Below are 25639 nucleotides of genomic sequence, written 5' to 3'. Positions count from 1 at the left end.
CTTATGCCGTGAAAGTACATACAACGTTGGAAAAGGTGAGAAAAAAAAGCATACATTTTTTGCGTTTTTTTTTTATAAAATGTATCCAACATAACTCTCCAAAAATTTTCTACACTGACTTATATGAGTAACTTCTTAACCTACCTACACTAGGATAATACATTGTTGAGTAAAATTTTAAATTTGCTATTTCAATTGGTCATACAATACATCAATTAAGTAAAAGTAAAAACGTAAAGTCAAACGAATAAATTTTTGTACTTGTGAACCTTTCATATACAGACTGATATAAACATAAATATCGTTATAACATAAAATTCTTACATTATTGAGCACCAACGTCGCTCTCCGTCTTTAACGTCACACATTTTCGAGTTAACAGCGCCTTCTTCAATAAGACAATTTTCATCTTTATACCCCGTTAATTTCGGGGTGCTCGAAGCCAAATCCGATCGGAACGGATTTCTAATACTAGCCAATGGACTTGTCAAACGTGCGAAAAATCCCGGAGAGTCACTTTTAAACCTCTTTGTTAGTTCCTCTTCTTCATCATCATCAGAATTCTTCCTTTTGATGCCAACCAACGACACTCTATCCACAGAGTTTCGACTGAAATAAGCCGCCCCTAAATCTTGCTTCTCCAAGTTATTTTGCAGGATAGTCCTTCTGTAGTCCTCACTGATTGGTCGGATTGTCCTTCGCCGCGAGAGACACTTTAATGTGTCACCGAACGATTTATTCTTTACTTCTTGCAAAAAACTGTTGCTTTCCAGATTGGACTCGCTGTAGTTTAAACGCGTAGAGTCGCTACCAACTTCAACTTTCGTTGAGAGATTCTCTGAGAGCGGCTCTGTGTAAGTAGACGTAGAACACGATTCGAACGTCATGTTTAACTCTTCCCCTCCATCGCGTTGCTCCGCCTCTACCGGTTGTTCATCTTCCAAAGACTTCGGTGTCTTTGGCGTCGGAATATTCCTGGTAAGTGAGCGCCTTGTTTTGCAACGACTCAATACCGGAGAGTCACGTCCTGATTCCAGATCAGAATTTTCTTCGAAAACCAACTCAGGATCGGGTTCATCTGATATAATGATCGGATCCTCTTCCTTTGTTGAGGTGTCAAGAGGTTCTTCGTGACCGTTCGTGACTGTTTTCGCCTCTGGTACGATGTCGTTTCCTGCTTCCTTTGGTGTTGGCTCCTTTTCTTTTTCTTCGGGGATTGGTGTGGGCTCTTTGGGGGGTTTTTCTTGGATAGATTCTTCAATGCCGTTGGGTTTGGGTGTTGAGGATTTGGACGACGCCGAGTCATCGTCGTGGGTTTGGCGGCGAGAGCGCCGAGTAGATACCTGGCTCATTTTCCTGGAAGCAGCCAGTCAATTGTAACAAACGGAATGATAAATGAAACGATCACAAAGAATGGAAGGGAGCGGCTTATGGGTTCTTGATAAGGCGAGGTCACTACCACCACAACCACAACATGCACAAAAAGGATGTGACAATACAAACATGTAAAGCGTAATAACTACATTTGGATCTCGGTTATAATAATAATAATAAAAAAATCACGATGGCTTGGTGCGATGATAAGCGGAAACTTATCGTATGGAGTTCCGAATATTTACATAACAGATGTTTATATCCGATAACGACAGGTTTTTATTTATTTCAAGGTCTGGTAAAAATATATCAAAGAAGGCATTGACCTAGTGGTTGTACCACCGGTAATAGTCAAGTATGCCGTCTGTACATTTAACCCTGATTCTGTTAAGTTTCTAGTGACCTAGAATTTTCTCCGGTTGAAATAGTGATATCCGCTGCAAATAACTTGTTTTCCTAGATAAAAAATGCGCGCCCGTTGGCGATAAGAATTCCAATTATCTAAAGAACTGTTAACATAAAGGAAAAATCCTTGCATAACACAAAGATAAAAATACGTTTTTGTCTCGCTAACTGCGGACAGAGTTCAATGCCTTTGCCCTTTTTTATTTCGCTCTAATAACAAACGAGGAGTGTCTACATGAACCACAAGTAATTATACAGAAAGGATGTAAGTTTTGAGTTGCGTGGAATGTGAGATGGATATTTCTAGCAGAGCTATTTACAAACACACCAACTAATAAATAACTCAACAATTCTCGCAGCATCACAATCATGTTGATGGTTAAATTACCACGGTAATTGCACACGGGAGAGTTCTTTAAATTACGCTCGAAAATTGTTGCTAATTCGCTACATTCACTTCAAAATGTGAAATGAACGTTTCTACGTGATAATTAGATTAAAATTCTTACCGTTCTATACTATTTTCATTCAAAATAACACCGGTAAATCTACAGCGTCTTCCACAACACAAACCGCTTTTTAAATGACAATTCAAAATGGCGAATGAAGCCACCTGCTTTACCGACACGTGTTAGAAATTTTGACATAAATCTGTCATCTGTCACTTGAACTAGTAAAAAAGTGAGGTTAGGCAGGAAAACATTAGTTGAATATGAAAATTTTCCAGTAACAATGAAAGACAATAAGAAAATAAAGAAAAATATAAAAGGAATAGATGAATAGGTTTGAAAGAAACTGCAGATTTAGTAGGAAAAGTCAACTACCAGAAAACAATCCATGTAACAATAAAATAAATAGCTAGGCGACGTAAGCCACCGATTTTTCTTCAATAGTAGCTCTACAAATAGGACAATTTGATGAAATATCTATGGAACAGTCTTCACACAGACACACGTGTCCACAGGGTAGCAAAATAATCTAAAAAAGATATGTAAAGTTGCCAATACTGACAGTCAACCTTATAAGTTACCTCTATGGGATTATTTTTACAAACTACGCAAATTTGGCTATCTGGAAGATTCTGATCGCGCATTTCCCGTCTCCGTTTTCGTCTAAATTCGTCCCTTTGCCGTTTTCTTTTATTCTCCTCCACCAGCCTATCCTTCTGTTTCAAATATTTTCTAATGATAAAACCTCCAATTACTATTCCAATAGTCCCAAAAAGTAAACACAAAAGTCTGTAGTTTCTTTTGGAAAGGTTCAACTTCTTAATTAGAGACGTCACTTGCATGTTCGTTAAATAAAAGGGGGCCCCGTTAGATGGTGGTTGTAATCTAAGTGATTTAGAGTCTTGGGAATAGACCAGTTCTCCAATTCCAGTGATATTAGTGCCCTCTCTTAACATTTTTTCAGTTGATTGGACCCCTCGCTGTCGAATCCCGGCGAAAAAGCCCCAAATGTGGTCCATCATGCTTGGGACAGTGGGAGTAAAAACGTCAGAAATTACATCCATATCTATGAAAACATTTCTACATAATGGAGATGTTAGTTGAGGTTTTTACCTAAAACATCAGCATATAAGGGGTCCGCGATCTCCACCTGTACCCCCTTATTCGCAACAGCAAAAGGCATCACATTGTACACCTCTTGTACAACGCGTTCAGAATCAGACCAGAACCCTGTGGTGCTCCTTTGAATCACATGCTCTTTAATACACAACAGTTGGACCACCCCACTGACATTTGCGTTGTTGCTACTGACAATGGGTTTTCCAAGGGGTTTAACAGTTCCACGTATCGAGACGTAAGACAGTTTTTTCTCAGGATGCGTGTCTACTATATCTTTTAATTCTTTGTTGATGGTGAGGTAAGGAGCCCCCTAAAAAAATCATGCAGAGGCGATATTTGGCAAGATGAATCTACCTGTATCATAGTCATAGCATTTTTGTTTTTGTAGTATTGTTTTACACATATTGCGAGAATCACAAGATCCACTCCTAAGGCTATGCCCTCCGTTAGGTAATCCATGGTGGTTATGTCGGACTTTCGAATGGGGCTTTACTATAGTTCCATTATGCGTCAAAGGGGTAATCTGGTTAAATCATTACTGATAAAAATTAGTTTTAGTATCAAAATTTGAGCTAATAAAACTGACAATTTTAGGTGATTTTACGAGAAATTTAGGTGGATTGGTTGCACTGGCTGTCATAACTGAAAAGCGCGAAGTGTTTTAAATTTGAAAATAATAGGAAAAAATGTTGTGAGAGTTGCAGAGCCGACACGGTCTATAAATGATATTTTATACTTTTTATAGATTAATACTAATTAATTATAATTCAATTTATATTAAATTTTCTTGGCATTTAATGTTACTCCTTGTTTTACAATAAAATCTTAACCAAAGCAGAAGAAAACCTTCTCTACATAAAAATTCAAAGGACGAGAAAATTGCACGTTTACGTTTCTAGCATTGGCCATAAAAAAATTTAGTCTGTCCATTCGTATTTTAAATAAATGTAATCTTAACCACAAATCTTTTTTTACGTTGTTTTTTTAAACTGACCTTCATCCATTTCACATTTTTCACCTTGATAAAATGCATAAGCAAACGCGAAAGTCCAAGTTAGACTATTGTAAAATCAACAGCATTAACACCATCACGAAATGTATGCATCTATCCCGGTGTTAATTTTTTTGTCTTTTACATGGACAACAGACAGTGCGCGAATTCTTGGTATTTTTCCCTTCCCAAGCAGGAGTCACTACATTCTTGGTAGTGCTTTAATGAGAGCCCTCACAGAACAGGGACATGATGTCACTGTTATCAGTGCTTTTGAAGAGAAACAACCCCCAAGAGGGGGACAGTACCGAGAAATTCGATTTAGCGAAATGATGAAACATTATGAAAGTAAGTTAAAAGTAGGTGAACTTATAATAATGGTATACAATTTTTCCAGAACATAAAAGAAATGAAACCGTCAACTATTTTGAAATAGGTGAAATGAACCCCCTTTTTAGCGATCTTCTTATTGCCACCCTCATGGCTGATTTCGGGGAAATTTCGCTTAAAGAACCAGTAGTCCAAGAACTGGTCAATTCTGGCGAAAAGTTCGATGCTGTTATTATTGAACAATTTTTTTCCGATGCTCATAAACCCTTAGCTGCACACTTCGACGCAGTTCAAATTGTGTTCAGTACTGTTGGGGCAAACTTTTGGGTAAATACACTGGTGGGGAATCCATCGCCGCTTTCATATGTCCCAACTTTATTCGCGGGGTATCCTATGACTTTCAATGAAAGACTAACAAACATTTTGGTTTACCTACTGAATGTTGGAATTTATTATCTTTATTTGTACCCAAAATACGCAGAAGCTGCCCAACGGTACATACCCACCACCCATAATTTTTACGACGTTTTGCATAATACTTCTTTAGTTTTGTTGAATTCACATACGAGTGTAAATCAACCAGTGCCACATGTGCCTAACATGGTTGAGATCGGAGGTTTTCACGTTAAACCACCGAAGAAACTACCTCAGGACTTGCAGAAGTTTGTAGATGATGCTAAAGACGGTGTCATTTATTTTAGCCTAGGTTCGAACATTGCAAGCGCTGGGTTTCCTGTTGAGAAACTTAACGCAATTCTCAGGACATTCTCCAAACTGAAGCAGAAAGTTTTATGGAAGTGGGACGATATTAGCTTGTCAGCTCCAAAAAATGTCAGAGTGGAAAAATGGTTGCCTCAACAAGACATCCTAGGTAATTCCTCATGTGTTCATTCTTTTTAATTGTTACGAATCTTAGCACACCCTAACGTAAAACTATTCATCACTCATGGTGGGTTATTGAGCATCACAGAAACTGTTTACCATGGAGTCCCAGTACTGGTAATACCAATTTTTGGGGACCAAAATATGAATGCTCAAACCGTCAATATTAACGGTTTTGGGCTTTTACTACCTTTCCGCGACCTGAATGAAGAAACTCTAACAACGTCACTCAAAGAACTCTTAACCACCCCCAAGCATGTTTCTAAAAACTGGAGATTATCAAACTTATACGTTTGTTGTAGATATGTAAACAACGCAAAAAAAGCATCTGAACTCTTCCACGATCGGGAAGTCAAACCAATGGATACGGCTCTGTACTGGATAAACTATGTTATCCGTCATCAAGGGGCACCTCATTTGAGAGTTGCAGCAATTGATTTACCATGGTATCGATACTTGTTGTTGGATGTTATTGTTGTTCTCGCAGTTGGAACTTTTTTGGGATCCTCGCTCATTTGGGTTCTTGCAAGAAAAGTGTATCGAAGGTTGTGTCCGAAGAAAAATAAAGTAAAAAAGAATTAGGTTTTTTTTGCAAGAAAAGTAACCGAATTCATAAAATTTTTACTTCTCGGACTTGTTGTTCCGCTAACGTTATCGATCTTCTTGACTTTGTTTAGGACGAGACTTTGGCGTGGGTTCACCAACTCCTCATTTTTCAATATTACGCAATCATTTGAAGTCATTGCGTAACTCAAACGTTTATTACTCAATACTCTAAACAAGTACCTACACTATCAAGTCTAATTTTGAAGATAAAGAAGCGTCGACTCACCGCCATCAATGTGTGTAATAATATAATATAATTATTAAACCACAAATCTTCTCATCTAGACTTAATTTGAGTTATTGACCTTCACCCAATGTTACTCTGTATTTATGACGTTCCTAAACAATCCCACCAATGACTGAAAAGATAGCATGTTTCTCTACCTATCCTACTACAGACCTTGCCCTTCAGTCAGAGCGATTTGATAGACAAACATCACTAGTGCTCACATTATCACAAACCAGTGTAAAATCGACAGCATTAAACGTTGCATGCTAAAATGAAAATAACTTCAGTGGTGTTAATTTTGTTATTTTTAACATGTACTGCAAACAGTGCGAGAATTCTTGGAATATTTCCCTTACCCGGTAGAAGTCACTATATTCTTGGTAGCGCGTTAATGAGGGCCTTAGCAGAAGGTGGTCATGATGTCACTGTGATCAGTCCTTTTGGTGAAAAAACACCACCAAAAGGTGGTAAATATCGAGATATTCTTCTTAGCGACCTGAAAAAAGAATATGAAAGTAAGTAAAAAAATTATTGTGGCCTCTGGTGGTTTTATAATAACAATTCCAGAACTTCATGAAACGTCCGATCAAAACATGTTTGAAATGGGAGATGCGAACGCTTTTTTCGCCATCACTTTTACGGCTGCTTTAATGGGAGGTATCGGCGAAATGACGCTCAAAGAACCATCAGTTCAAGAACTCATCAAATCTAACGAGAAATTTGATGCTGTTATAGTTGAACAATTTTATAACGACGCCCATAAATCCCTCGCTGCACACTTTGATGCCGTACAAATTATCTTCAGTACCATTGGACCCAACTTTTGGTTAAACCCGATGGTAGGGAACCCATCACCGCTTGCTTATGTCCCTGACGTATTCCTGAGTTATCCCCCTCATATGACATTTTGCGAGAGACTGACGAACACTTTAATTTACGTACTTAATGTGGGACTTCACCATTTGTATTTGTACCCAAAACACGCAAAAGTTGCCCAACAGTACATACCCAACGCCCCGGAATTCTACGACGTTTTGTACAATTCTTCGTTAGTTTTACTGAATTCGCATCCGAGTATAAATCAGCCTGTGCCACAAGTACCCAACATGGTTGAAATTGGAGGATTCCATATTAAACCACCAAAGAAACTACCTGAAGACTTACAGAAGTTCTTGGACGGTGCTAAAGAAGGAGTTATTTATTTTAGCATGGGTTCGAATCTAAAAAGTGCTGAACTTCCCATTGAGAAACGCGAAGCCATTCTCAAGACATTCGCCAAACTGAAGCAAAAGGTTTTGTGGAAGTGGGAGGACGATGTTTTGCCTGGACAACCCGAAAATGTTAAGCTAGGGAAGTGGTTACCGCAACAAGACATTTTAGGTACTTGCTCTATTTATATCCTCATTCCTTAATTATCTGATTGCAGCACACCCTAACGTAAAACTCTTCATTACTCACGGTGGTTTATTGAGTACCACTGAAGCGGTCTACCACGGAGTCCCAGTTTTGGCAATACCAATTTTTGGAGATCAAAAATTGAATGCTCAAACTGCAATCCTCAAAGGTTTTGGACTTTCATTACCATACCAAGAGTTGACCGAAGAAGCTCTGACAGCTAAAGTCGCGGAACTCTTAGCCAACCCCAAGTATCTATTGAAAATCTGAAGTTTGCCAGACTTATTTATGGTTTTTTCAGGTACGGCATTAACGCGAAGAGAGTATCTAAACTCTTCCACGATAGGGAAGTCAAACCAGCTGATAAGGCCCGGTACTGGGTCGATTACGTTATTCGCCATAAGGGGGCACCTCATTTGAGAGTTGCAGCAATTGATTTGCCGTGGTACCAGTACTTATTATTGGATGTTCTTACAGTTCTTGCATTAGGAGGCATATTGGCTACTGCCATCACTTGCATTGTCGCAAAGAAAGTATGTCAAAAGTTGTGTTCGAAGAAAAATAAGAAGATAAAAAAGAATTGAGCATTCATTTAGTAAACAAATTATAAATAAATGTTGTTTTCTTTAAATTCCTTGGTCTATTAATAGTCCAATTGGCTGTGATAATAATAGCTAACTCACACATTATTATCACCAGTATAATGTTAACTTGCCAATCATTATGTCTAATATCAATTGAGTATCATAGGATTTGAATTTGCGGTGAGTTAAGATCGTTTTGTAATCAGAAATCTGATTGGCGCAACAAATCGGTGGACTTGAAATCTTATCCAACATATGATTTAATGTAAAAAAAGGTTAACTCATATCACTAAGTGCAAATTAAAAGGCAATCTTGTCTCCTCGTTCCTCGTTAAATTAGTTCACGTACCGTAATTCCAAGTGAAGTATTGCATTGGCAAAGTGATTTTATATACATAGTAGTCCAACATCGATAAAACTGACTGTTGCATGACAAAATGCAAACCTTTTCGCTGTTATCAATTTTGTTGCTATTAACCTGGACAGTCGACAGTGCGCGTATTCTCGGAATATTTCCTTTTCCTGGCAGAAGTCATTATATTCTTGGTATCGCATTGATGAGAGCTCTTGTAGAGCATGGACATGATGTTACTGTCATCAGTCCTTTTGGAGAACAAGAACCACCAAAAGGAGGAAAGTACAGAGACATCATTCTTACCGAAGTAACAAAACAACATCAAGGTAAAATAAACCGTACCTAAAGTCGTCAATTTTAAATAAATATGTTGCAGAACGCAGGAAAGAACAGCAGAATAAAAGTTTATTCGATGTAGGTGAAATGAGCGCCTTCGTCAGCGTCCCATTTGTTGCTGTTTTGATGGGCGGTTTTGGTGAGATCGCGCTTAAAGAAGCCGTAGTTCAAGAACTTATCAATTCTGGAGAAAAATTCGACGCTGTTATAGTCGAGCAGTTCTATAGCGACGTCCATAAATCTCTTGCCGCACACTTTGATGCGGTTCAGATTGTGTTCAGTTCGGTTGGAGCGAATTTTTGGTTGAATCCGACGGTAGGAAATCCATCGCCGCTTTCTTATGTCCCAGATACGTTTCTTAGCTATCCCCCACACATGACATTCTGTGAGCGACTAACAAACGCTTTGGTTTACTTGCTGAATGTAGGAGTTCATAATCTTTATTTATACCCAAAATATGCAAAAGTAGTCCAGCAGACTATACCCAAAGCTCCTGACTTTTACGACTCTTTGTATAATACATCGCTGGCGTTGTTAAATTCACATCCGAGTCTGCACCAAGCAGTACCACACGTTCCTAACATGGTTGAAATCGGAGGGTTTCATATAAAACCACCGAAGGAGCTACCAGAAGACCTTAAGAAGTTTTTGGATAGTGCTAAAGAGGGTGCCATCTATTTTAGCATGGGCTCTAATTTAAAAAGCGCCGAGTTTCCAGTTGAAAAACGCGAAGCGATCCTTAACACATTTTCCAAATTAAAGCAGAAGATTTTATGGAAGTGGGAAGATGACGTTTTGCCCAGACAACCAAAAAATGTCAAACTGGGAAAATGGTTGCCGCAACAAGACATTCTAGGTTCTCATTTTCTTCATGTCTTCACATTTTAACCATCTAGATTTTAGCACACCCTAATATAAAACTCTTTATCACCCACGGTGGGTTATCAAGTACCACCGAAACAGTGTACAATGGAGTACCAGTACTCGTAATACCCATTTATGGGGACCAAAAATTGAACGCCCAAACTGCGATCCTAAACGGTTTTGGACTTTCTCTACCATATCAAGAATTAAATGAACAAACTTTGACGGAAAAACTCACAGAACTGTTAACCAACCCCAGGTTCGTCCCCAAAGACAAAAATTTTCGTAACTATTTAACTAGTTATTTATAGGTACGCTAATAATGCGAAAAAAATATCTAAAGTGTTCCACGATCGGGAGGCCGGACCAATGGATACGGCTCTGTATTGGATAGACTACGTAATCCGCCATAAAGGGGCACCTCATTTGAGAGTTGCAGCAATTGACTTGCCTTGGTATCAGTATTTGCTACTGGATGTTATTGCAGTTCTTGGAGTGGCAATTTTATTGGCAACTTTTGTGACTTATGTTGTTTTGAGAAAGATTTTTCGAAGGTTTTGTTCGAAGAAAGTTAAAAAAGTGAAAAAAAATTAACCAAAATAAATGATTTTAGAGAAGAATTGTTTATTATTGTAATGACGGTTATTAAAAAATGTATTTGTTTCAAGTTTTATTAAAAAATACATTCAAACTCGGATTTTATCAATGGATTTAAAGATACACTCCTTTCTTCATTCTAAAACGGAGGAACGAAATGAATTCGGATTAGAACCGAAAAAAAGAATAATTTCATTGGCCCACGAAAAATTGAAATAGGTAATTTATGTTACTGAGGTGAGTAAATATGTATTGTTGTTTTGTTGCACTCTCGTAACGAGCGACATCGCTTTTAAATTCGTCAAAAATTTAATGTTTATTGTGATATAACAATGTTCCGGAGCTCATAGAAGCTGCAAATTTAAGAATGTGTTTGTAATTGAATTCTCGTCATTTGCAACTTGTTAGCAAAACTTTTGGAATTTTGTTCGGCTATTTCGATCGAAAATTGTTAATATCGAATTGTCAAATAGAATTGCAATATGTTCCGTACATTCTGTAATGCTGCAAATTTACGTCAATATCCAAAGCCACTTTAAGCACAATTTAACAAATTTGCAAAACTTTTGCAATTTTTTTCTCTGAGTTATTAATAGAAACATTAATTTTTACTAAATCATCAAGTTCCGGATGTCAAAAATAGCTGCAAATTTAATACAAGATACAAACAATACTGTTTTTCATTGTATTAAGTTTGCAAGACTTTTGTAATTTTGTTCGCATGGTTAAAGAAAATAACGCGTTTCAATTTTTTTAAGTAACTTCCGGACCTCCTACGATGCTGCAAATTGAGATTTATCATTCTTCTTACTTAATACACATTTGACGAAAATTTCAAAATTTTTGGAATTTTGTTTATTTTTCACGTATACCCGATGTTCTTGTTGACTGGCCTATAAGAACTCACGCGAAATTTTCGCTCCAGTGTATACAAGCATTTTTGATTTCGCGCGAGTTCCCTCAACTTTTCCAAATTAGAGGTCTGTGAGAAATTGCAAAAGCCACAACTCACCAGATTCTCGCGCGAGAAACTTGCAGAATTTCTCGAAAACAGTGTAAACACGTAAGCAAGAACTCGGGCTAGAATTCACGCAAGTTTCTCGAAAGTCTATTTCCGCCTTTAGAGATGCAATTAGCCAATCAAACCTAATTATTAAGCCCCGTGTAAAAAAAAAATTCAATGACTTTCGTTGTTCAATAATAATAATAAATTAGTTAAATTACTTATACCTATTAATATGAACACTTCTAATGAAAAAATAGAATTGTCAAGAACATACTTAAAAAGATAAAGATTCTGAGCCAACGATAGAAGCTCGCAGAAAATTTTGACAATGTAATGAAATGACTAATGGCAATATTGACCTTATCTTATCTTTTCTTTTTAAAGCACAGTGTCTAGTCATGATTGACTGTACACTAGTCTGAAAACGAGAGTATTAAGCACTTCATAACAAAATGAAAATCTTTTTCTTCGTGTCGGTTTTCTTTTTTTTAACATGGACTGCAGAGAGTGCGCGTATTCTTGGAATTTTTCCTTTACCCGGCAAAAGTCACTACATTCTTGGCAGCGCGTTAATGAAAGCCTTGGCAGAACGTGGTCATGATGTAACTGTCATTAGTCCTTACGGTGAAAAAACACCACCAAAAGGAGGAAAATACAGAGACATTGTACTTCAACAATTAGTGAAAGAATATGAAGGTAAACTTTAAAATAAATATTTGTAATTAAAATGCAATTTGTCAACTTTTTCCAGAACGAAAAAAGGAAGATAATATCAACATGTTCGACATAGGCGAATTGAGTGCTTTTATAAGTGTCCCCTTTATTGCTTATTTGATAAGCGACCTCAGCGATTTATCGCTCCGAGAACCAGCGGTCCAAGAACTCATTAATTCTGGCGAAAAATTCGACGCTGTTATAGTCGAACAGTTCTATAGCGACTCTCATAAATCTCTCGCTGCACACTTCGATGCAGTCCAAATTGTGTTCACTTCCCATGGAGCGAACTTTTGGGTAAATCCAACCGTGGGCAATCCATCGCCAACTTCTTATGTACCGGACACATTTCTGAGTTTTTCTCCTCAAATGACATTCTGCGAAAGAGTGAAAAATACTTTGATACGTCTACTAAATGAAGCAGTTCATCATCTATATTTATATCCCAAATACAAAAAAATTGCTCAGAAATACTTACCCAACGCTCCTGACTTTTACGACGTCATGTATAATACTTCTTTGGTTTTGTTAAATTCGCACCCGAGCATACATCAAGCAGTGCCACATGTACCTAATATGATTGAAATTGGAGGATTTCATATTAAACCTCCGAAGAAACTACCGGAAAACTTGCAGAAGTTTTTAGATGATGCCAAAGAAGGCGTTATCTATTTTAGCATGGGTTCTAACTTACAAAGCTCCGAGCTTCCTGCTGAAAAACGCGAAGCGATTCTCAAGACATTCTCCAAGTTAAAACAAAAGGTTTTGTGGAAATGGGAAGACGATGTCTTACCCGAACAACCAGAGAATGTCAAACTGGGAAAATGGTTGCCGCAACAAGACATTCTGGGTACTCCACTTCTCTGTCTCCTTATTATTTGACTATGTGTCTTAATTCCAGCACATCCTAATATTAAGCTCTTCATCACCCACGGCGGATTACTGAGCACCACAGAAACGGTGTACCACGGAGTGCCAGTGCTCGCAATACCAATTTATGGAGACCAACCGTTGAATGCACAACTTGCGGTTCTCAAAGGTTTTGGACTTGTATTGCCTTTCAAAGAGTTGAATGAAGAAACCCTGACAACAAAGATCACGGAACTCTTAAACAACCACAAGTGCGTTTTGAAAAACTGAAGTTTACTAAACTAATGTTTTTTATAGGTACACAAATAATGCAAAAAAAATATCCAAGGTTTTTCACGATCGCGAAGTCAAACCAATGGATATGGCTCTGTACTGGGTTGACTATGTTATTCGTCATCAAGGGGCACCTCATTTGAGAGTTGCAGCAACTGACTTGCCTTGGTATCAGTACTTGCTGCTTGATGTTATTGCAATTCTTGCAATAGGAACTTTATTGGGGGTTGTTTTAACTTGCGTTCTTCTAAGAAAAGTAAGTCGAAGTTTGTGTTCGAAGAAAAATAAGAAAGTAAAGAAAAATTAACTAAAATAAGCGATTATGTGAGATTCATCGTTTATATTTATAAATAAAGTACCTACTTTCAATTTCTGGCATCTTTGATTTTAGTATAAATACCTCTGAGAATTAGGTGTTGTCGGATCCTGTACTTGTTACAACATCACATGACATGCAATAATACTTCTACAGTATGAGACTTAAGTTCAGTTGAGATAAAACATTTAAGCACGTTGTTGACCACGTACTATAAAATCTTCACCAAACATGACAGTTAAAATTTACCATCCACAACATGAAGACCATACTATGCTTTTTCCTTTGTATATATTTTAGAGATTGTGCCTGAATTCTGGCTCTAGTTCCTGTTCCTGCTCGCAGCCACTATCACCTTGGAAGTAGTTTACCAAACCATTGGTCGAAAAAGGACACGATGTTATCATGATTAGTGCTTTTGGTGAAAAAGAGCAAAAGTTGGAAAAAATGTATGTCGCTCGTCATAAAAGGGCGCCACATTTAAGGGTAGCAGGAGTTGACCTTCCTTGGTACAAGTACGATCTTCTAGACGTCATAGGCTTCCTACTCGTGGTTGGGCATTAATTTCATGCTACCCATTAAGTTGGTTTGTCGTAAACTCTGTTGCAAAAAAAATAAAAGTAAAAAAGTGAAGAAATCATAAATAAGACTGATAGAAAATGTAAGATAAAATAAAACTCCTTAGTACTCTATCACCTTTATTACCCCATCTTAGAAAACATAAGGTACAAAATAAGCGACATTCGATTGCCAATGACTATGCACGCTTTTTAAAAAGTTACATGCCTCAGCTAATTAAATCATATACCGGGTGTTCCGCGCGGATTGCTGAACATAGGGGAAATAACATGGAAATTTGAATTTTTTTTTTTCTGTTCTATCGAACCTTCAAATTAAATTTAATTTATTGCGGATTGTGCTCTAGAAAATTTTAATTCAGAGAACTATTTTTAGAATTCTGTTATTACGGCATTAGTGAAAAAATGGAATTCAAAAATCTAAAATTTTAAAAATTCCGTTCGAAATTTCAAAGACTGACTGCAAAATAAAGATTTGTAAGTAAGGTTAGCTTAGACAATGTCGTGACTGCTTTTCAATTTATCAGTAACACCAACTTTGGAATTTCGAGTAGGAAATTTGAAATTTTACATTTTTAATTCAATTTTTTAAATAATCCCACAATAACATTGGATCCTAAAAATGGCTCTCAAATTTAGAACCTCTGAAAATACAATCCTTCAATAACCGAAATTTAAAGGTTCCGGAGAGCAGAAAAAAAATAAAATTCAAATTTTCATGTTATTTCCGCGGAACACCTTGTACAATCAATAAACAATAGTCTGATTAGCTTTACATGTTCAATAATAATATGTAATTAGTTTATTTTCCTAACACGAATCAATCAAATAACATTTCTAATAAAAAACGAGTAATAAAAATCAGCAAAATAAAAAATAATCTTTTCCAAGAAAGCCAGTGAAAAAATTTTGTTTAAAACAAAATGATAAGAAATCGGCAGGTTCAAATTACTGAATTTCAAATACATAAACCTCATTCACCCAATAGTTCATCGCAAAAAATGTCATAAGGCGCCATGTAGGTGTTGTTGTCTCTCATCTTATCTTTTATAAGTAATATACAATGACTAGTCATCACATCATCGATTGAAAAAACACCACTAAAAATAAGGAGGTTTAGAGAGAAGGAAGAAGGAAGTAGAGAATTTCATTAGTACGGCCCTGCAATGACTATTACCTCAAAGATTAGTAATTATTGGTTTTGGGGCTGTAAAGCTACAACAGCAGTCATTGATTAAGTATCATCCTGTAGTAACTCAACTTTTAGACAAGGGTACACTCTCATACAATGCCGAGTTTAAATTTGAACCATCATATTTTAATCTGGAATTTATTACTCCTAAATAGTACTCAACTAAAATTAGCCTGTCCTTGGCCTCGACTCTATTTACTTTGTTATGTCATCAAATGACATGCAATAGTGTACTTCTAAATGTTGCGTATGAGGTTACGGTTCAGTCGAGATAAAATATTTCAGCGCATCGTAGATTATTGGTATTAATGTTTAAAAGGTTTACCAAACATGACAGTTGTTGTTTACCGTTCTAATCATGAAGAGAATCTTATGTTTTCTACTCTGTGTATATTTTGGAGATTGCGTCAAAATTCTGGCTCTAGTTCCTGTTCCTGCTCGCAGCCATTACAATCTTGGAAGTAGTTTAACAAAAGCACTAGCTGAAAAAGGACACGATGTGACTATGATTAGTGCTTTTGGTGAAAAAGAGCCACCAAAAGTTGGGAAAAATGGTCGCTACCGCGATATTGTCGTCAAAGAAACTGTAGATTACATGCAAGGTAAGTTGAGATTTGCACTGTTAATGTATCTAATTTTTCCACAACAATTACACAGAATGGAAAAAAGATGACAAAAACAATATGTTTGATCGTGCGGATGCGAATCCGTTGTTTAGCCTTCTTTTTATTGGATATTTAATACCGAAAGTGCAAGAACTTGTGCTTAAGAATCAAGAAGTCCAAACATTAATTCATTCCGATGAGAAATTCGATGTTGTAATAGTGGAACAATTTTTCAACGATGCCCAGAAAGCTTTGGCCACCCATTTTGGGGCATCATTAGTTGTATTGAGCACAGTCGGTGCTAATGCTTGGATAAATGGTTTTGTGGGAAACCCCTCACCTCCATCCTATATTCCTCACATGATAGCAGACTACCCTGTACCCATGTCATTCTGTAATAGAGTGAAAAATACTATTTTGAGCATCGCTAGCCAACTTTTATTTGATCTCTACGTTATACCTGGGCAGAATACGCTGATACAAAAATATATACCGAATGGTCCACATATTAATGATGTAATTTACAACGCATCCATCGTGTTGTTAAATTCCCATAGTAGCATTAACCAACCGGTACCCTACGTGCCTAATATGATTGATATTGGCGGGTACCATGTCAAGCCCCCTAAAAAATTACCTCAAGATTTACAAGAGTTTCTTGATGGTGCAAAAGAAGGCGTGATCTATTTCAGTATGGGTTCTAATCTAAAAAGTGCGGATTTTCCGGTAGAGAAAAGAGACGCTATTTTGAGAACATTCTCGAAACTAAAATACAAAGTCTTGTGGAAATGGGAAGAAGATGTTTTACCTGGACAACCCTCAAACGTCAAGCTTGGAAAATGGTTACCCCAGCAGGATATTCTTGGTAAATTTCAAAGTATTTGATTATGCTAACGATGAATTGAAATGTATTATTCAGCACATCCCAACGTCAAGCTTTTTATTACGCATGGTGGTTATTTGAGTACTACTGAAACAATTTACCACGGTGTTCCGGTTTTGGCAATACCCATTTTTGGAGATCAAAAATTAAACGCCAAAAATGCTGAAAAGGGTGGTTTTGGTCTAATGTTACCCTATAACGATATAACGGAAGAAGCATTGACCGGAAAACTCCAAGAACTGTTGATCAATCCCAAGTAAGACAAAAGGAATGATATAAATAGTTTTTACAAAATTCTTTAGATATGCCAAAAACGCAAAAAAGAAGTCTGAGCTATTCCATGACCGTGAGAGGAGCCCCATGGATACGGCCATTTATTGGATAGAGTATGTCGCTCGTCATAAAGGGGCGCCACATTTAAGGGTAGCAGGAGTTGACCTCCCTTGGTACAAGTACCATCTTCTAGACGTCATAGGCTTCCTATTCGTGGTGACTGCTGTTTGGGCATTAATTTCATGCTACTGCATTAAGTTGGTTTGTCGTAAACTCTGTTCCAAAAAAAATAAAAGTAAAAAAGTAAAGAAATCGTAAGGCTGATGAAAAATGTAAGATAAAATAAAAGATTTAATAAGTATTTTATCACCTTTATTACCCCATCTTAGAAGATATTGAGTACAATCGATTGCCACCGATGACAAACTCTCATTCATCGCAATAAGAATTTTTGCACGCTATTTTAAAAAGATGTTACATTTCTCAGCTAATTAAGTTATATTCAAACAGTAAATAATAATTTTATTCGCTTTAAATGTTTATTAGGTACTTCTAATTAATTTATCTTCCTACAACCAATAACATTTCTAAGAAAAAGCTAATAATTAAAATCACTAAATAATTTTCTCCAGGATGCCAGTGAAAAGTTTTCATCGAAACAGAAATAAAATGATAAAAGCTCGGCAGGTTCAAATTATTAAACTTCAAGCAACCTGATTCTACCAATAGTTCATCATAATAGCTATTTATTTGAGAAGGATATTAAGTAATTCATAATAAACGAGAACGTTACTTGTTAACGTCCGAGTTTTTTTTATGAATTAGTTAATATCCGTAGTAAATACAAAGCTTTATCGAAACATGCACGAAGGTTGCAATGCTAGCACAAAAAAGTTCTACAAATTTCCAATTTTTTACTTGAGTTTTGAACGCGATGAAACAGCGAGGAAAGATTTTCCAAAATATTTTATGATACAATTAAGATAAATAAATAGAAATCTTCAAATTTTTGGTCTTTGGAGTCGCTTTCATTTCCGAAAATACATTGAATATTATGGATTAAGTGCAACTAATTATGCTATTATGAAACGGTAACTATGCTGTTATGAAACAGTAACTATGTTATTATGAATTATTTGTATCATTACTATTATGATTTACTTTAAATGTAAGCATAGAAACGCATTAAATACCTCTTAATATTCATGTTTCGATAAAATTGTTATAGGGCGCCACATATTATCTTCTCTATAATTAATAAGTTACTATACAGTGTCTAGGCATCATTACTAATTGGTAAAAAAAACACCATGAAAAAGAAGAAAGTAAACAGAGTGTTAGGTAACGTTACGAATATAGCAAAAGAGGTGATGGAAGCAGTCGTAAAAAGTAATAATTCAAAGTTTTTTTTGAGTTATCTTCAACCGTTTAAAAGCTAGAAGCCTTTATTTCTAACCAATCGGAGATCAATTTGCAAAAAAAACACTGAATTTTGAATCAAAGTCATTCTAGGTAGTTTTTGATAAATGTCAAATTGACAGTTATTATTTTGTATCACTGAAAGTGCTGAAACAGTAGTTGGTTCGTAATTGTGAAAATATACTCATCTGGCGCCCAATAAACATACCGTTATGACGGCGGTCATATGTTTGCATTAACCAAAAATATGGCCACTTTGAACATTTATTGAAAATTGGTTTTCTCTCCTTTCTGCAAACAAATTTGCACTACTATTTCTTCCTCTTATTAGCGCCACTGATTTCAGTGACATATATATTAATCATTTGGTCGAAAGACAACTGGATTTTCGCAAAATTTTTATCTTCCATGATTAGCCATTAGTCTATAACTGTAATGTTACCTAACAGCCTTTAGAGAGCTTATATTATTAGCGCAAAGATTAGTATGTATTGGTTTCGGGGTTGTAAAAAACCTTATTTTATTTATTTTTTCTATTCTGTTATTATTTGTCAGATGTCAGACCAGAAATGTCCACAAATTAGAAGATGAAACAGTATTTATATGGATAAAAAAATCTCACGATTAATTGAATTGATTAATAAATTGCATATCTTCTGAACGTGTGTGACAGTAGAATCGTGAAATTTATATAATTAGGCATAATGTGCTAGGTAAACAAGGCCTGGCGTTCTTTTGATTTGTCAAATTCACATCGTCTTTCATTGATGTAAACAAAGTTAAACCAAACTTACAAAATTCCGTAAAAGTACTCAACTAAAAGTTGCTTGACATTGTCATTTACTCTATTTATTTCGTTATATCATCAAATGACATGCAGTACTACTTCTAAATTATGAGTATGAAATTGCGGTTCAGTCGAGATAAGCGCGTCCTAGGTTGATAATGTATAAAAAGTTCACTAAACATGACAGTTGTTGTTTACCATCCAAATCATGAAGACCACTTTATGTTTTTTACTCTGTATGTATTTTGGTGATTGCGCCAGAATTCTGGCTGTAATTCCTGTTCCTGCTCGAAGCCATTACAACCTTGGAAGCAGTTTAACAAAAGCACTAGCTGAAAAAGGACACGATGTGACTATGATTAGTGCTTTTGGTGAAAAAGAGCCACCAAAAGTTGGGAAAAATGGTCGCTACCGCGATATTGTCGTCAAAGAACCTGTAGATTACATGCAAGGTAAGTTGAGATTTGTACTGCTAATGTAACCAAAATTTTCACAACAATTACCCAGAATGGAAAAAGGATGACAGCCACATTATGTTCGATCGTGCGGATTCAAATCCCTTGCTTAACCTTCTTTTTATTGGGTTTCTAATACCAAAAGTGCAAGAACTTATGTTCAAGAATAAAGAAGTCCAAACATTAATTCATTCCGACGAAAAATTTGATGTTGTAATAGTGGAGCAATTTTTCAACGATGCGCAAAAAGCATTGGCCACCCATTTTGGGGCATCATTAGTTATATTGAACGCAGTTGGTGCTAATGCTTGGATAAATGGTTTTGTGGGTAACCCTTCACCTTCATCGTATATTCCTCATATGATAGCAGACTACCCTATTCCCATGTCATTCTGCCATAGAGTGGGAAATACGATGTTGAACATCTTTAACCAACTTTTATTTGATTTGTATGTTATTCCTGGACAAAATGCTGTCATCCAAAAATACATACCGAATGGTCCACATATTAATGACGTCATTTACAACGCATCTATCGTGTTATTGAATTCTCATAATAGCATTAACCAACCGGTACCCTACGTGCCTAATATGATTGATATTGGGGGGTTCCATGTCAAACCCCCCCAAAAATTACCTCAAGATTTACAAGAGTTTCTTGATGATGCGAAAGAAGGCGTGATCTACTTCAGTATGGGTTCTAATTTACAAAGTGCGGAATTTCCGGTGGAGAAAAGAGACGCAATTTTGAGAAGCTTCTCGAAACTAAAATACAAAGTGTTTTAACAAAATTCTTTAGATATGCTAAGAACGCAAAGAAGAAGTCTGAGTTGTTTCATGACCGCGAGAGAAACCCCATGGATACTGCGATTTATTGGATTGAGTATGTTGCTCGTCATAAAGGGGCGCCTCATTTAAGGGTAGCAGGAGTTGACCTTCCTTGGTACAAGTACCATCTTCTAGACGTCATTGGCTTCCTATCCGTGGTGGTTACCGCTTGGGCTTTTATTTCATGCTACTGTATTAAATTGGTTTATCGTAAACTCTGTTCCAAAAAAAAATAAAAGTAAAAAAGTGAAGCAATCGTAAGGCTGATAAAAAAAGTAAGATAAAATAAAAATAAAAGTATAAAATAAGTATTGTATCACCTTTAATACTCCCTGTCAGAAAACATTAGGACAAAATGTACTAGTCCGGTCAAATTAGACATTCGGTGCTACATAAATTCGCAACAAGCTGAATATTGGTACAATTGTTCAAAATACAATTATAAACAAACTCTGAAAGTTTCCCATCATTCCCGTGTATGGAATTTTTTTTATTTAAGATCAAAGGTCAACAAAATGAGTTTTTCGCGATTTTCAGCAAAACGGTAGTTTTATCATAAAAATACTTCAAACAAAAATTGTAGATCATAAAATTATCTATAAAAAATATATCAACACTTTTTTTCCTACAAGCCACCGTTTCAGAGATATAGCGATTCAAACAGTTGTAACAGCCACCTATGAGATAGTGTACTTGGCGCGTTTTTTTTAACGTGGTTTCCCCAGTAGGCCTACTCCACAAGTCAGTAACGATCCTGTTTAATTGAAATTATTGTAAATAATGGATATTAGCAAAAAAAGCGATGTTGATAAAAAAAAGTTGAGACATTTATTCATCTGAGTCGTAATTTTCCAATTCTGCTTCTCGATTTTCTTCTTGTTCTTCTTCAGCTTCATTCTCGTTTTAGGTTTATTATCATCAATTGTTGATAATTTAACATTAGAGCATGACTTGCCTTGGCAACTTGTACACCCCAGAGAACAGAACAGTCCCACTTTTTTGCAACCACATTTAGCGCTGCATCCCTTTTTGCAGTTGCAAAAAATTGCGTTTAGTAATTTTTCCGCCGCAGGTGGAAGCAAAGTTGGAACTGGTTCGAATTCATTGTTTACTAACTTCCAACCCCAGTCTCTTGGGTCTTTCTGAAAACCAAGCCACACTTGAACTTGGTAATATACCCGAAGAAGATGTTGGTGAGCAGCAGCCGAGGTTGGAGGAAGACAAGCTCTTCACTATAGCGCAGTGCTTCAGACTAAACTCACGGTATTTTATTCATTAAATGAAGGGACTGGGTTTCATTTTATACCTGATATTTTATATTTTAAGTGAAAGTTACAATGACCGATAGAAAAATATTTTAACCTATACTTATATAATATTACAACTCTAGAGATAAATATACGTGGCGGTACTCATACATGTTATGACGATTACAACTGTTACAACTTTTTGAATCGCTTTATCTCTGAAACGGTAGCTTGTAGGAAAAAAAGTGTTGATATATTTTTATAGATAATTTTATGATCTACAATTTTAGTTTAAGGTATTTTTATGATAAAACTTACCGTTTTGCTGAAAATCGCGAAACTCATTTTTTGACCTTTGACCTTAAATAAAAAAAATTTCATACACGGGAATGATGGGGAACTTTCAGGGTTTGTTTATAATCGTATTTTAAACAATTGTACCAAAATTATACCTGAGCAAAATGCCGTCATTCAAAAATACATACCAAATGGTCCACATATTAATGACGTCATTTACAATGCGTCCATCGTGTTATTGAATTCTCATGACAGCATTAACCAAGCGGTTCCGTACGTGCCTAATATGATTAATATTGGGGGGTTCCATGTTAAACCCCCAAAAAAACTCCCGCAAGACTTACAAGAATTTCTTGATGGTTCTAAAAAAGGAGTGATCTACTTCAGTATGGGTTCTAATTTAAAAAGCGCGAAATTTCCAGTAGAAAAAAGAGACGCTATTTTGAAGACATTCGCGAAATTAAAATACAAAGTCTTGTGGAAATGGTAGGAAAAGGTCTTACCTGGACAACCTTCAAACGTTAAGCTTGGAAAATGGTTACCGCAGCAGGATATTCTTGGTAAATTTTTAGATCTGTGGTTTCGTTGTCAATAACCAAAATGTTTTAGCACACCCTAACGTCAAGCTTTTCATTACGCATGGTGGTTATTTGAGTACCACTGAAACTGTTTACCACGGTGTCCCGATTTTAGCAATACCCATTTTTGGAGACCAAAAATTAAACGCCAAAAATGCTGAAAAGAATGGTTTCGGTCTAATGTTACCCTACAATGAGATAACGGAAAAAGCATTGTCCGAAAAGCTCCAAGAACTCTTAAACAATCCCAAGTAAGATAAAAGGAATAATATAAACAGTTATAACAAAATTCTTTAGATATGCGAAAAACGCAAAAAAGAAGTGTAAACTATTCCATGACCGCGAGAGAAGCCCCATGGATACTGCGATTTATTGGATTGAGTATGTCGCTCGTCATAAAGGGGCGCCACATTTGAGGGTAGCAGGAGTTGACCTTCCTTGGTACAAGTACCATCTTCTGGACGTCATAGGCTTCCTATCCGTGGTAGTTGCCGCTTGGGCATTTATTTCATTCTACTGTATTAAATTGGTTTGTCGTAAACTCTGTTCCAAAAAAAATAAAAGTCAAAAAGTGAAGAAATCGTAAGGCTGATAAACAATGTAAGATAAAATAAAAATAAAAGTATAAAATAAGTATTGTATCACCTTTATTACTCCCTATCAGAAAACATTAGAACAAAATGTACTGATTAATTAGATTTCATTTATTGGGATTTTTTAACAATTAGGAGTATTTCAATAACCGACTTATTGGAAGTTTATTTTTAACAACAAAACTTCAAATAGATAGAGATTGGAATTTATTGGTACTCAACTAAAAATTAGCACCACGTGCGCCTGTATCTCTAGATGTATTTTGTTATGTCATCTGATGACAAGCCATAACATTTCTGAATGATGAGACTGCGGTTCAGTCAAGATAAAACATATAAGCACTTTGTTGATAACGTATAAATCTTTCACCAAACATGATAGTGGAAGTTTATCGTCCAAACCATGAAGACTATATTGTGTTTTCTACTCTGTATATACCTTGGAGATTGCGCCAGAATTTTGGCCCTAATTCCTGCTCCTGCTCGCAGCCATTACAACCTTGGAAGTAGTTTAACAAAAGCATTGGCTGAAAAAGGACACGATGTCACCATGATTAGTGCTTTAGGCGAAAAAGAGCCACCAAAAGTTGGAAAAAATGGTCGTTACCGCGATATTGTCGTCAAAGAGACCGTAGATTACATGCAAGGTGAGTTGACATTTGTATTATTAACGGAACAAGTTTTACCACAAAAATTACACAGAATGGAAAAAAGATGACAAAAACTCTATGTTCGATCGTGCGGATTCGAATCCGTTGGTAAGCCTTCTTTTTATTGGATATCTTATGCCGAAAATGCAAGAACTTGTACTCAAAAATGAAGAAGTCCAAAAATTAATTCATTCCGACGAGAAATTTGATGTTGTAATAGTTGAACAATTTTTCAATGATGCCCAGAAAGCATTGGCCACACATTTTGGAGCATCATTAATTGTATTGAGCACCGTCGGTCCTAATTCTTGGATAAATGGTTTTGTGGGTAATCCATCACCTCCATCGTATATTCCCAACGTGATAACAGACTACCCTGTGCCTATGTCATTCTGTGATAGAGTGAAAAATACTTTTGTGACCATCTTTGACAAACTTTTCTTTGATCTCTACATTATACCTGAGCAAAATGCCGTCATTCAAAAATACATACCAAATGGTCCACATATTAATGACGTCATTTACAATGCGTCCATCGTGTTATTGAATTCTCATGACAGCATTAACCAAGCGGTTCCGTACGTGCCTAATATGATTAATATTGGGGGGTTCCATGTTAAACCCCCAAAAAAACTCCCGCAAGACTTACAAGAATTTCTTGATGGTTCTAAAGAAGGAGTGATCTACTTCAGTATGGGTTCTAATTTAAAAAGCGCGGAATTTCCAGTAGAAAAAAGAGACGCTATTTTGAAGACATTCGCGAAATTAAAATACAAAGTCTTGTGGAAATGGGAGGAAGATGTCTTACCTGGACAACCTTCAAACGTTAAGCTTGGAAAATGGTTACCGCAGCAGGATATTCTTGGTAAATTTTTAGATCTGTGGTTTCGTTGTCAATAACCAAAATGTTTTAGCACACCCTAACGTCAAGCTTTTCATTACGCATGGTGGTTATTTGAGTACCACTGAAACTATTTACCATGGTGTCCCAATTTTAGCAATTCCCATTTTTGGAGACCAAAAATTAAACGCCAAAAATGCTGAAAAGAATGGTTTCGGTCTAATGTTACCCTACAACGAGATAACGGAAGAAGCATTGACTGGAAAACTCCAAGAACTGTTGAACAATCCCAAGTAAGATAAAAGGAATATTATAAACAGTTTTAACAAAATTCTTTAGATATGCGAAAAACGCAAAGAAGAAGTCTGAGCTGTTTCATGACCGCGAAAGAAGCCCCATGGATACTGCGATTTATTGGATTGAGTATGTCGCTCGTCATAAAGGGGCGCCACACTTGAGAGTAGCAGGAGTTGACCTTCCTTGGTACAAGTACCACCTTCTGGACGTCATAGGCTTCCTATCCGTGATAGCAGCCGCTTGGGGATTAGTTTCATGCTACTGTATTAAGTTAGTTTGTCATAAATTCTGTTCAAAAAGCAAAAGCAAAAGTAAAAAAGTTAAGAAATCGTAGGACTGTAAAAACGTAAGATAAAATAAAACTTATGTGTCAATTAATATCGCTTTTATTATTCCATCTTACAAAATGTTACGTAATTTT

At 36.2% G+C, this 25639-nt stretch overlaps 9 protein-coding genes and 1 pseudogene across 11 annotated transcripts; 8 read left to right on the top strand and 2 right to left on the bottom strand.

Annotated features, from left to right (window-relative positions):
* Positions 1 to 239: 239 nt before the first annotated feature.
* Positions 240 to 2489, bottom strand: LOC148167994 (uncharacterized). Its single transcript, XM_088044800.1, has 2 exons — positions 2289 to 2489; positions 240 to 1356 (listed from the first exon to the last, which is right to left on the bottom strand). Exon 2 carries the CDS (start codon positions 1350 to 1352, stop codon positions 321 to 323), a length of 1032 nt encoding a protein of 343 aa, XP_087900926.1. The 5' UTR covers positions 1353 to 1356; positions 2289 to 2489; the 3' UTR covers positions 240 to 320.
* A 92-nt stretch (positions 2490 to 2581) lies between these two features.
* Positions 2582 to 3992, bottom strand: Mul1 (Mitochondrial E3 ubiquitin protein ligase 1). 2 transcript variants are annotated; one of them, XM_088044802.1, is made up of 5 exons: positions 3934 to 3992; positions 3702 to 3885; positions 3342 to 3657; positions 2810 to 3294; positions 2582 to 2757 (listed from the first exon to the last, which is right to left on the bottom strand). In XM_088044802.1, the coding sequence occupies exons 2-5, from the start codon at positions 3804 to 3806 to the stop codon at positions 2638 to 2640; spliced, it is 1026 nt and encodes a 341-aa protein (XP_087900928.1). In that variant the 5' UTR covers positions 3807 to 3885; positions 3934 to 3992; the 3' UTR covers positions 2582 to 2637. The 2 variants fall into 2 exon arrangements, with proteins under 2 accessions (XP_087900928.1, XP_087900927.1); XM_088044801.1 differs by having other exon boundaries at positions 3702 to 3992.
* Positions 3993 to 4350: 358 nt separating this feature from the next.
* On the top strand, positions 4351 to 6442 carry LOC148167992 (UDP-glycosyltransferase UGT5-like). Its single transcript, XM_088045415.1, has 4 exons — positions 4351 to 4686; positions 4736 to 5539; positions 5585 to 5804; positions 5853 to 6442. The coding sequence occupies exons 1-4, from the start codon at positions 4443 to 4445 to the stop codon at positions 6130 to 6132; spliced, it is 1548 nt and encodes a 515-aa protein (XP_087901541.1). The 5' UTR covers positions 4351 to 4442; the 3' UTR covers positions 6133 to 6442.
* Positions 6443 to 6541: 99 nt separating this feature from the next.
* On the top strand, positions 6542 to 8395 carry LOC148167991 (UDP-glycosyltransferase UGT5-like). The gene is made up of 4 exons (XM_088045412.1): positions 6542 to 6900; positions 6953 to 7765; positions 7812 to 8031; positions 8082 to 8395. Exons 1-4 carry the CDS (start codon positions 6657 to 6659, stop codon positions 8362 to 8364), a joined length of 1560 nt encoding a protein of 519 aa, XP_087901538.1. The 5' UTR covers positions 6542 to 6656; the 3' UTR covers positions 8365 to 8395.
* Positions 8396 to 8496: 101 nt separating this feature from the next.
* LOC148167990 (UDP-glycosyltransferase UGT5-like) lies at positions 8497 to 10539 on the top strand. Its single transcript, XM_088045411.1, has 4 exons — positions 8497 to 9045; positions 9096 to 9911; positions 9959 to 10178; positions 10231 to 10539. The coding sequence occupies exons 1-4, from the start codon at positions 8802 to 8804 to the stop codon at positions 10511 to 10513; spliced, it is 1563 nt and encodes a 520-aa protein (XP_087901537.1). The 5' UTR covers positions 8497 to 8801; the 3' UTR covers positions 10514 to 10539.
* Positions 10540 to 11894: 1355 nt separating this feature from the next.
* Positions 11895 to 13748, top strand: LOC148167989 (UDP-glycosyltransferase UGT5-like). Its single transcript, XM_088045413.1, has 4 exons — positions 11895 to 12218; positions 12274 to 13086; positions 13138 to 13357; positions 13404 to 13748. The coding sequence occupies exons 1-4, from the start codon at positions 11975 to 11977 to the stop codon at positions 13684 to 13686; spliced, it is 1560 nt and encodes a 519-aa protein (XP_087901539.1). The 5' UTR covers positions 11895 to 11974; the 3' UTR covers positions 13687 to 13748.
* A 1959-nt stretch (positions 13749 to 15707) lies between these two features.
* LOC148167988 (UDP-glycosyltransferase UGT5-like) lies at positions 15708 to 17585 on the top strand. The gene is made up of 4 exons (XM_088045410.1): positions 15708 to 16067; positions 16123 to 16935; positions 16990 to 17209; positions 17256 to 17585. Exons 1-4 carry the CDS (start codon positions 15824 to 15826, stop codon positions 17542 to 17544), a joined length of 1566 nt encoding a protein of 521 aa, XP_087901536.1. The 5' UTR covers positions 15708 to 15823; the 3' UTR covers positions 17545 to 17585.
* A 1968-nt stretch (positions 17586 to 19553) lies between these two features.
* On the top strand, positions 19554 to 23423 carry LOC148167986 (UDP-glycosyltransferase UGT5-like; annotated as a pseudogene). The gene is made up of 5 exons (XR_015770730.1): positions 19554 to 19884; positions 19940 to 20563; positions 22631 to 22819; positions 22869 to 23088; positions 23135 to 23423. The product of XR_015770730.1 is annotated as a UDP-glycosyltransferase UGT5-like (transcript).
* LOC148167987 (UDP-glucuronosyltransferase 1A1-like) lies at positions 20592 to 20971 on the top strand (the record flags this gene model as incomplete). The annotated part of the gene is made up of 1 exon (XM_088044953.1): positions 20592 to 20971. A coding segment is annotated over one exon (360 nt), but the record flags the coding sequence as incomplete, so codon positions are not given.
* A 372-nt stretch (positions 23424 to 23795) lies between the features above and the next one.
* Positions 23796 to 25596, top strand: LOC148167985 (UDP-glycosyltransferase UGT5-like). Its single transcript, XM_088044650.1, has 4 exons — positions 23796 to 24077; positions 24133 to 24945; positions 24995 to 25214; positions 25261 to 25596. Exons 1-4 carry the CDS (start codon positions 23834 to 23836, stop codon positions 25550 to 25552), a joined length of 1569 nt encoding a protein of 522 aa, XP_087900776.1. The 5' UTR covers positions 23796 to 23833; the 3' UTR covers positions 25553 to 25596.
* The last annotated feature ends 43 nt before the right edge of the window (positions 25597 to 25639 follow it).

Source organism: Gnatocerus cornutus, chromosome 9, assembly GCF_029298725.1.
Source record: "Gnatocerus cornutus isolate USDA-ARS CGAHR chromosome 9, icGnaCorn1.1, whole genome shotgun sequence".
NCBI classification, from domain to species: domain Eukaryota; kingdom Metazoa; phylum Arthropoda; class Insecta; order Coleoptera; family Tenebrionidae; genus Gnatocerus; species Gnatocerus cornutus.
The sequence above is the reverse complement of the archived record's forward strand: the minus strand, read 5'-3'. Positions and strand labels throughout refer to the sequence as shown.

Bases quoted from the DNA above. Each gene is read 5' to 3' on its own strand.
- LOC148167994 (XM_088044800.1), bottom strand. From the start codon at position 1,352: ATGAGCCAGGTATCTACTCGGCGCTCTCGCCGCCAAACCCACGACGAT.
- Mul1 (XM_088044801.1), bottom strand. From the start codon at position 3,806: ATGGATTACCTAACGGAGGGCATAGCCTTAGGAGTGGATCTTGTGATT. The intron at 3,658-3,701 runs GTAGATTCATCT...TGATTTTTTTAG, and splicing joins ATGCTATGACTATGATACAG to GGGGCTCCTTACCTCACCAT. The intron at 3,295-3,341 runs GTAAAAACCTCA...ATGTTTTCATAG, and splicing joins CTTATATGCTGATGTTTTAG to ATATGGATGTAATTTCTGAC.
- LOC148167992 (XM_088045415.1), top strand. From the start codon at position 4,443: ATGTATGCATCTATCCCGGTGTTAATTTTTTTGTCTTTTACATGGACA. The intron at 4,687-4,735 runs GTAAGTTAAAAG...CAATTTTTCCAG, and splicing joins AATGATGAAACATTATGAAA to AACATAAAAGAAATGAAACC. The intron at 5,540-5,584 runs GTAATTCCTCAT...TACGAATCTTAG, and splicing joins GCCTCAACAAGACATCCTAG to CACACCCTAACGTAAAACTA.
- LOC148167991 (XM_088045412.1), top strand. From the start codon at position 6,657: ATGAAAATAACTTCAGTGGTGTTAATTTTGTTATTTTTAACATGTACT. The intron at 6,901-6,952 runs GTAAGTAAAAAA...TAACAATTCCAG, and splicing joins CCTGAAAAAAGAATATGAAA to AACTTCATGAAACGTCCGAT. The intron at 7,766-7,811 runs GTACTTGCTCTA...ATCTGATTGCAG, and splicing joins ACCGCAACAAGACATTTTAG to CACACCCTAACGTAAAACTC.
- LOC148167990 (XM_088045411.1), top strand. From the start codon at position 8,802: ATGCAAACCTTTTCGCTGTTATCAATTTTGTTGCTATTAACCTGGACA. The intron at 9,046-9,095 runs GTAAAATAAACC...AATATGTTGCAG, and splicing joins AGTAACAAAACAACATCAAG to AACGCAGGAAAGAACAGCAG. The intron at 9,912-9,958 runs GTTCTCATTTTC...TCTAGATTTTAG, and splicing joins GCCGCAACAAGACATTCTAG to CACACCCTAATATAAAACTC.
- LOC148167989 (XM_088045413.1), top strand. From the start codon at position 11,975: ATGAAAATCTTTTTCTTCGTGTCGGTTTTCTTTTTTTTAACATGGACT. The intron at 13,087-13,137 runs GTACTCCACTTC...TCTTAATTCCAG, and splicing joins GCCGCAACAAGACATTCTGG to CACATCCTAATATTAAGCTC. The intron at 13,358-13,403 runs GTGCGTTTTGAA...TGTTTTTTATAG, and splicing joins GAACTCTTAAACAACCACAA to GTACACAAATAATGCAAAAA.
- LOC148167988 (XM_088045410.1), top strand. From the start codon at position 15,824: ATGAAGAGAATCTTATGTTTTCTACTCTGTGTATATTTTGGAGATTGC. The intron at 16,068-16,122 runs GTAAGTTGAGAT...ACAATTACACAG, and splicing joins AACTGTAGATTACATGCAAG to AATGGAAAAAAGATGACAAA. The intron at 16,936-16,989 runs GTAAATTTCAAA...TGTATTATTCAG, and splicing joins ACCCCAGCAGGATATTCTTG to CACATCCCAACGTCAAGCTT.
- LOC148167985 (XM_088044650.1), top strand. From the start codon at position 23,834: ATGAAGACTATATTGTGTTTTCTACTCTGTATATACCTTGGAGATTGC. The intron at 24,946-24,994 runs GTAAATTTTTAG...AAAATGTTTTAG, and splicing joins ACCGCAGCAGGATATTCTTG to CACACCCTAACGTCAAGCTT. The intron at 25,215-25,260 runs GTAAGATAAAAG...AAAATTCTTTAG, and splicing joins GAACTGTTGAACAATCCCAA to ATATGCGAAAAACGCAAAGA.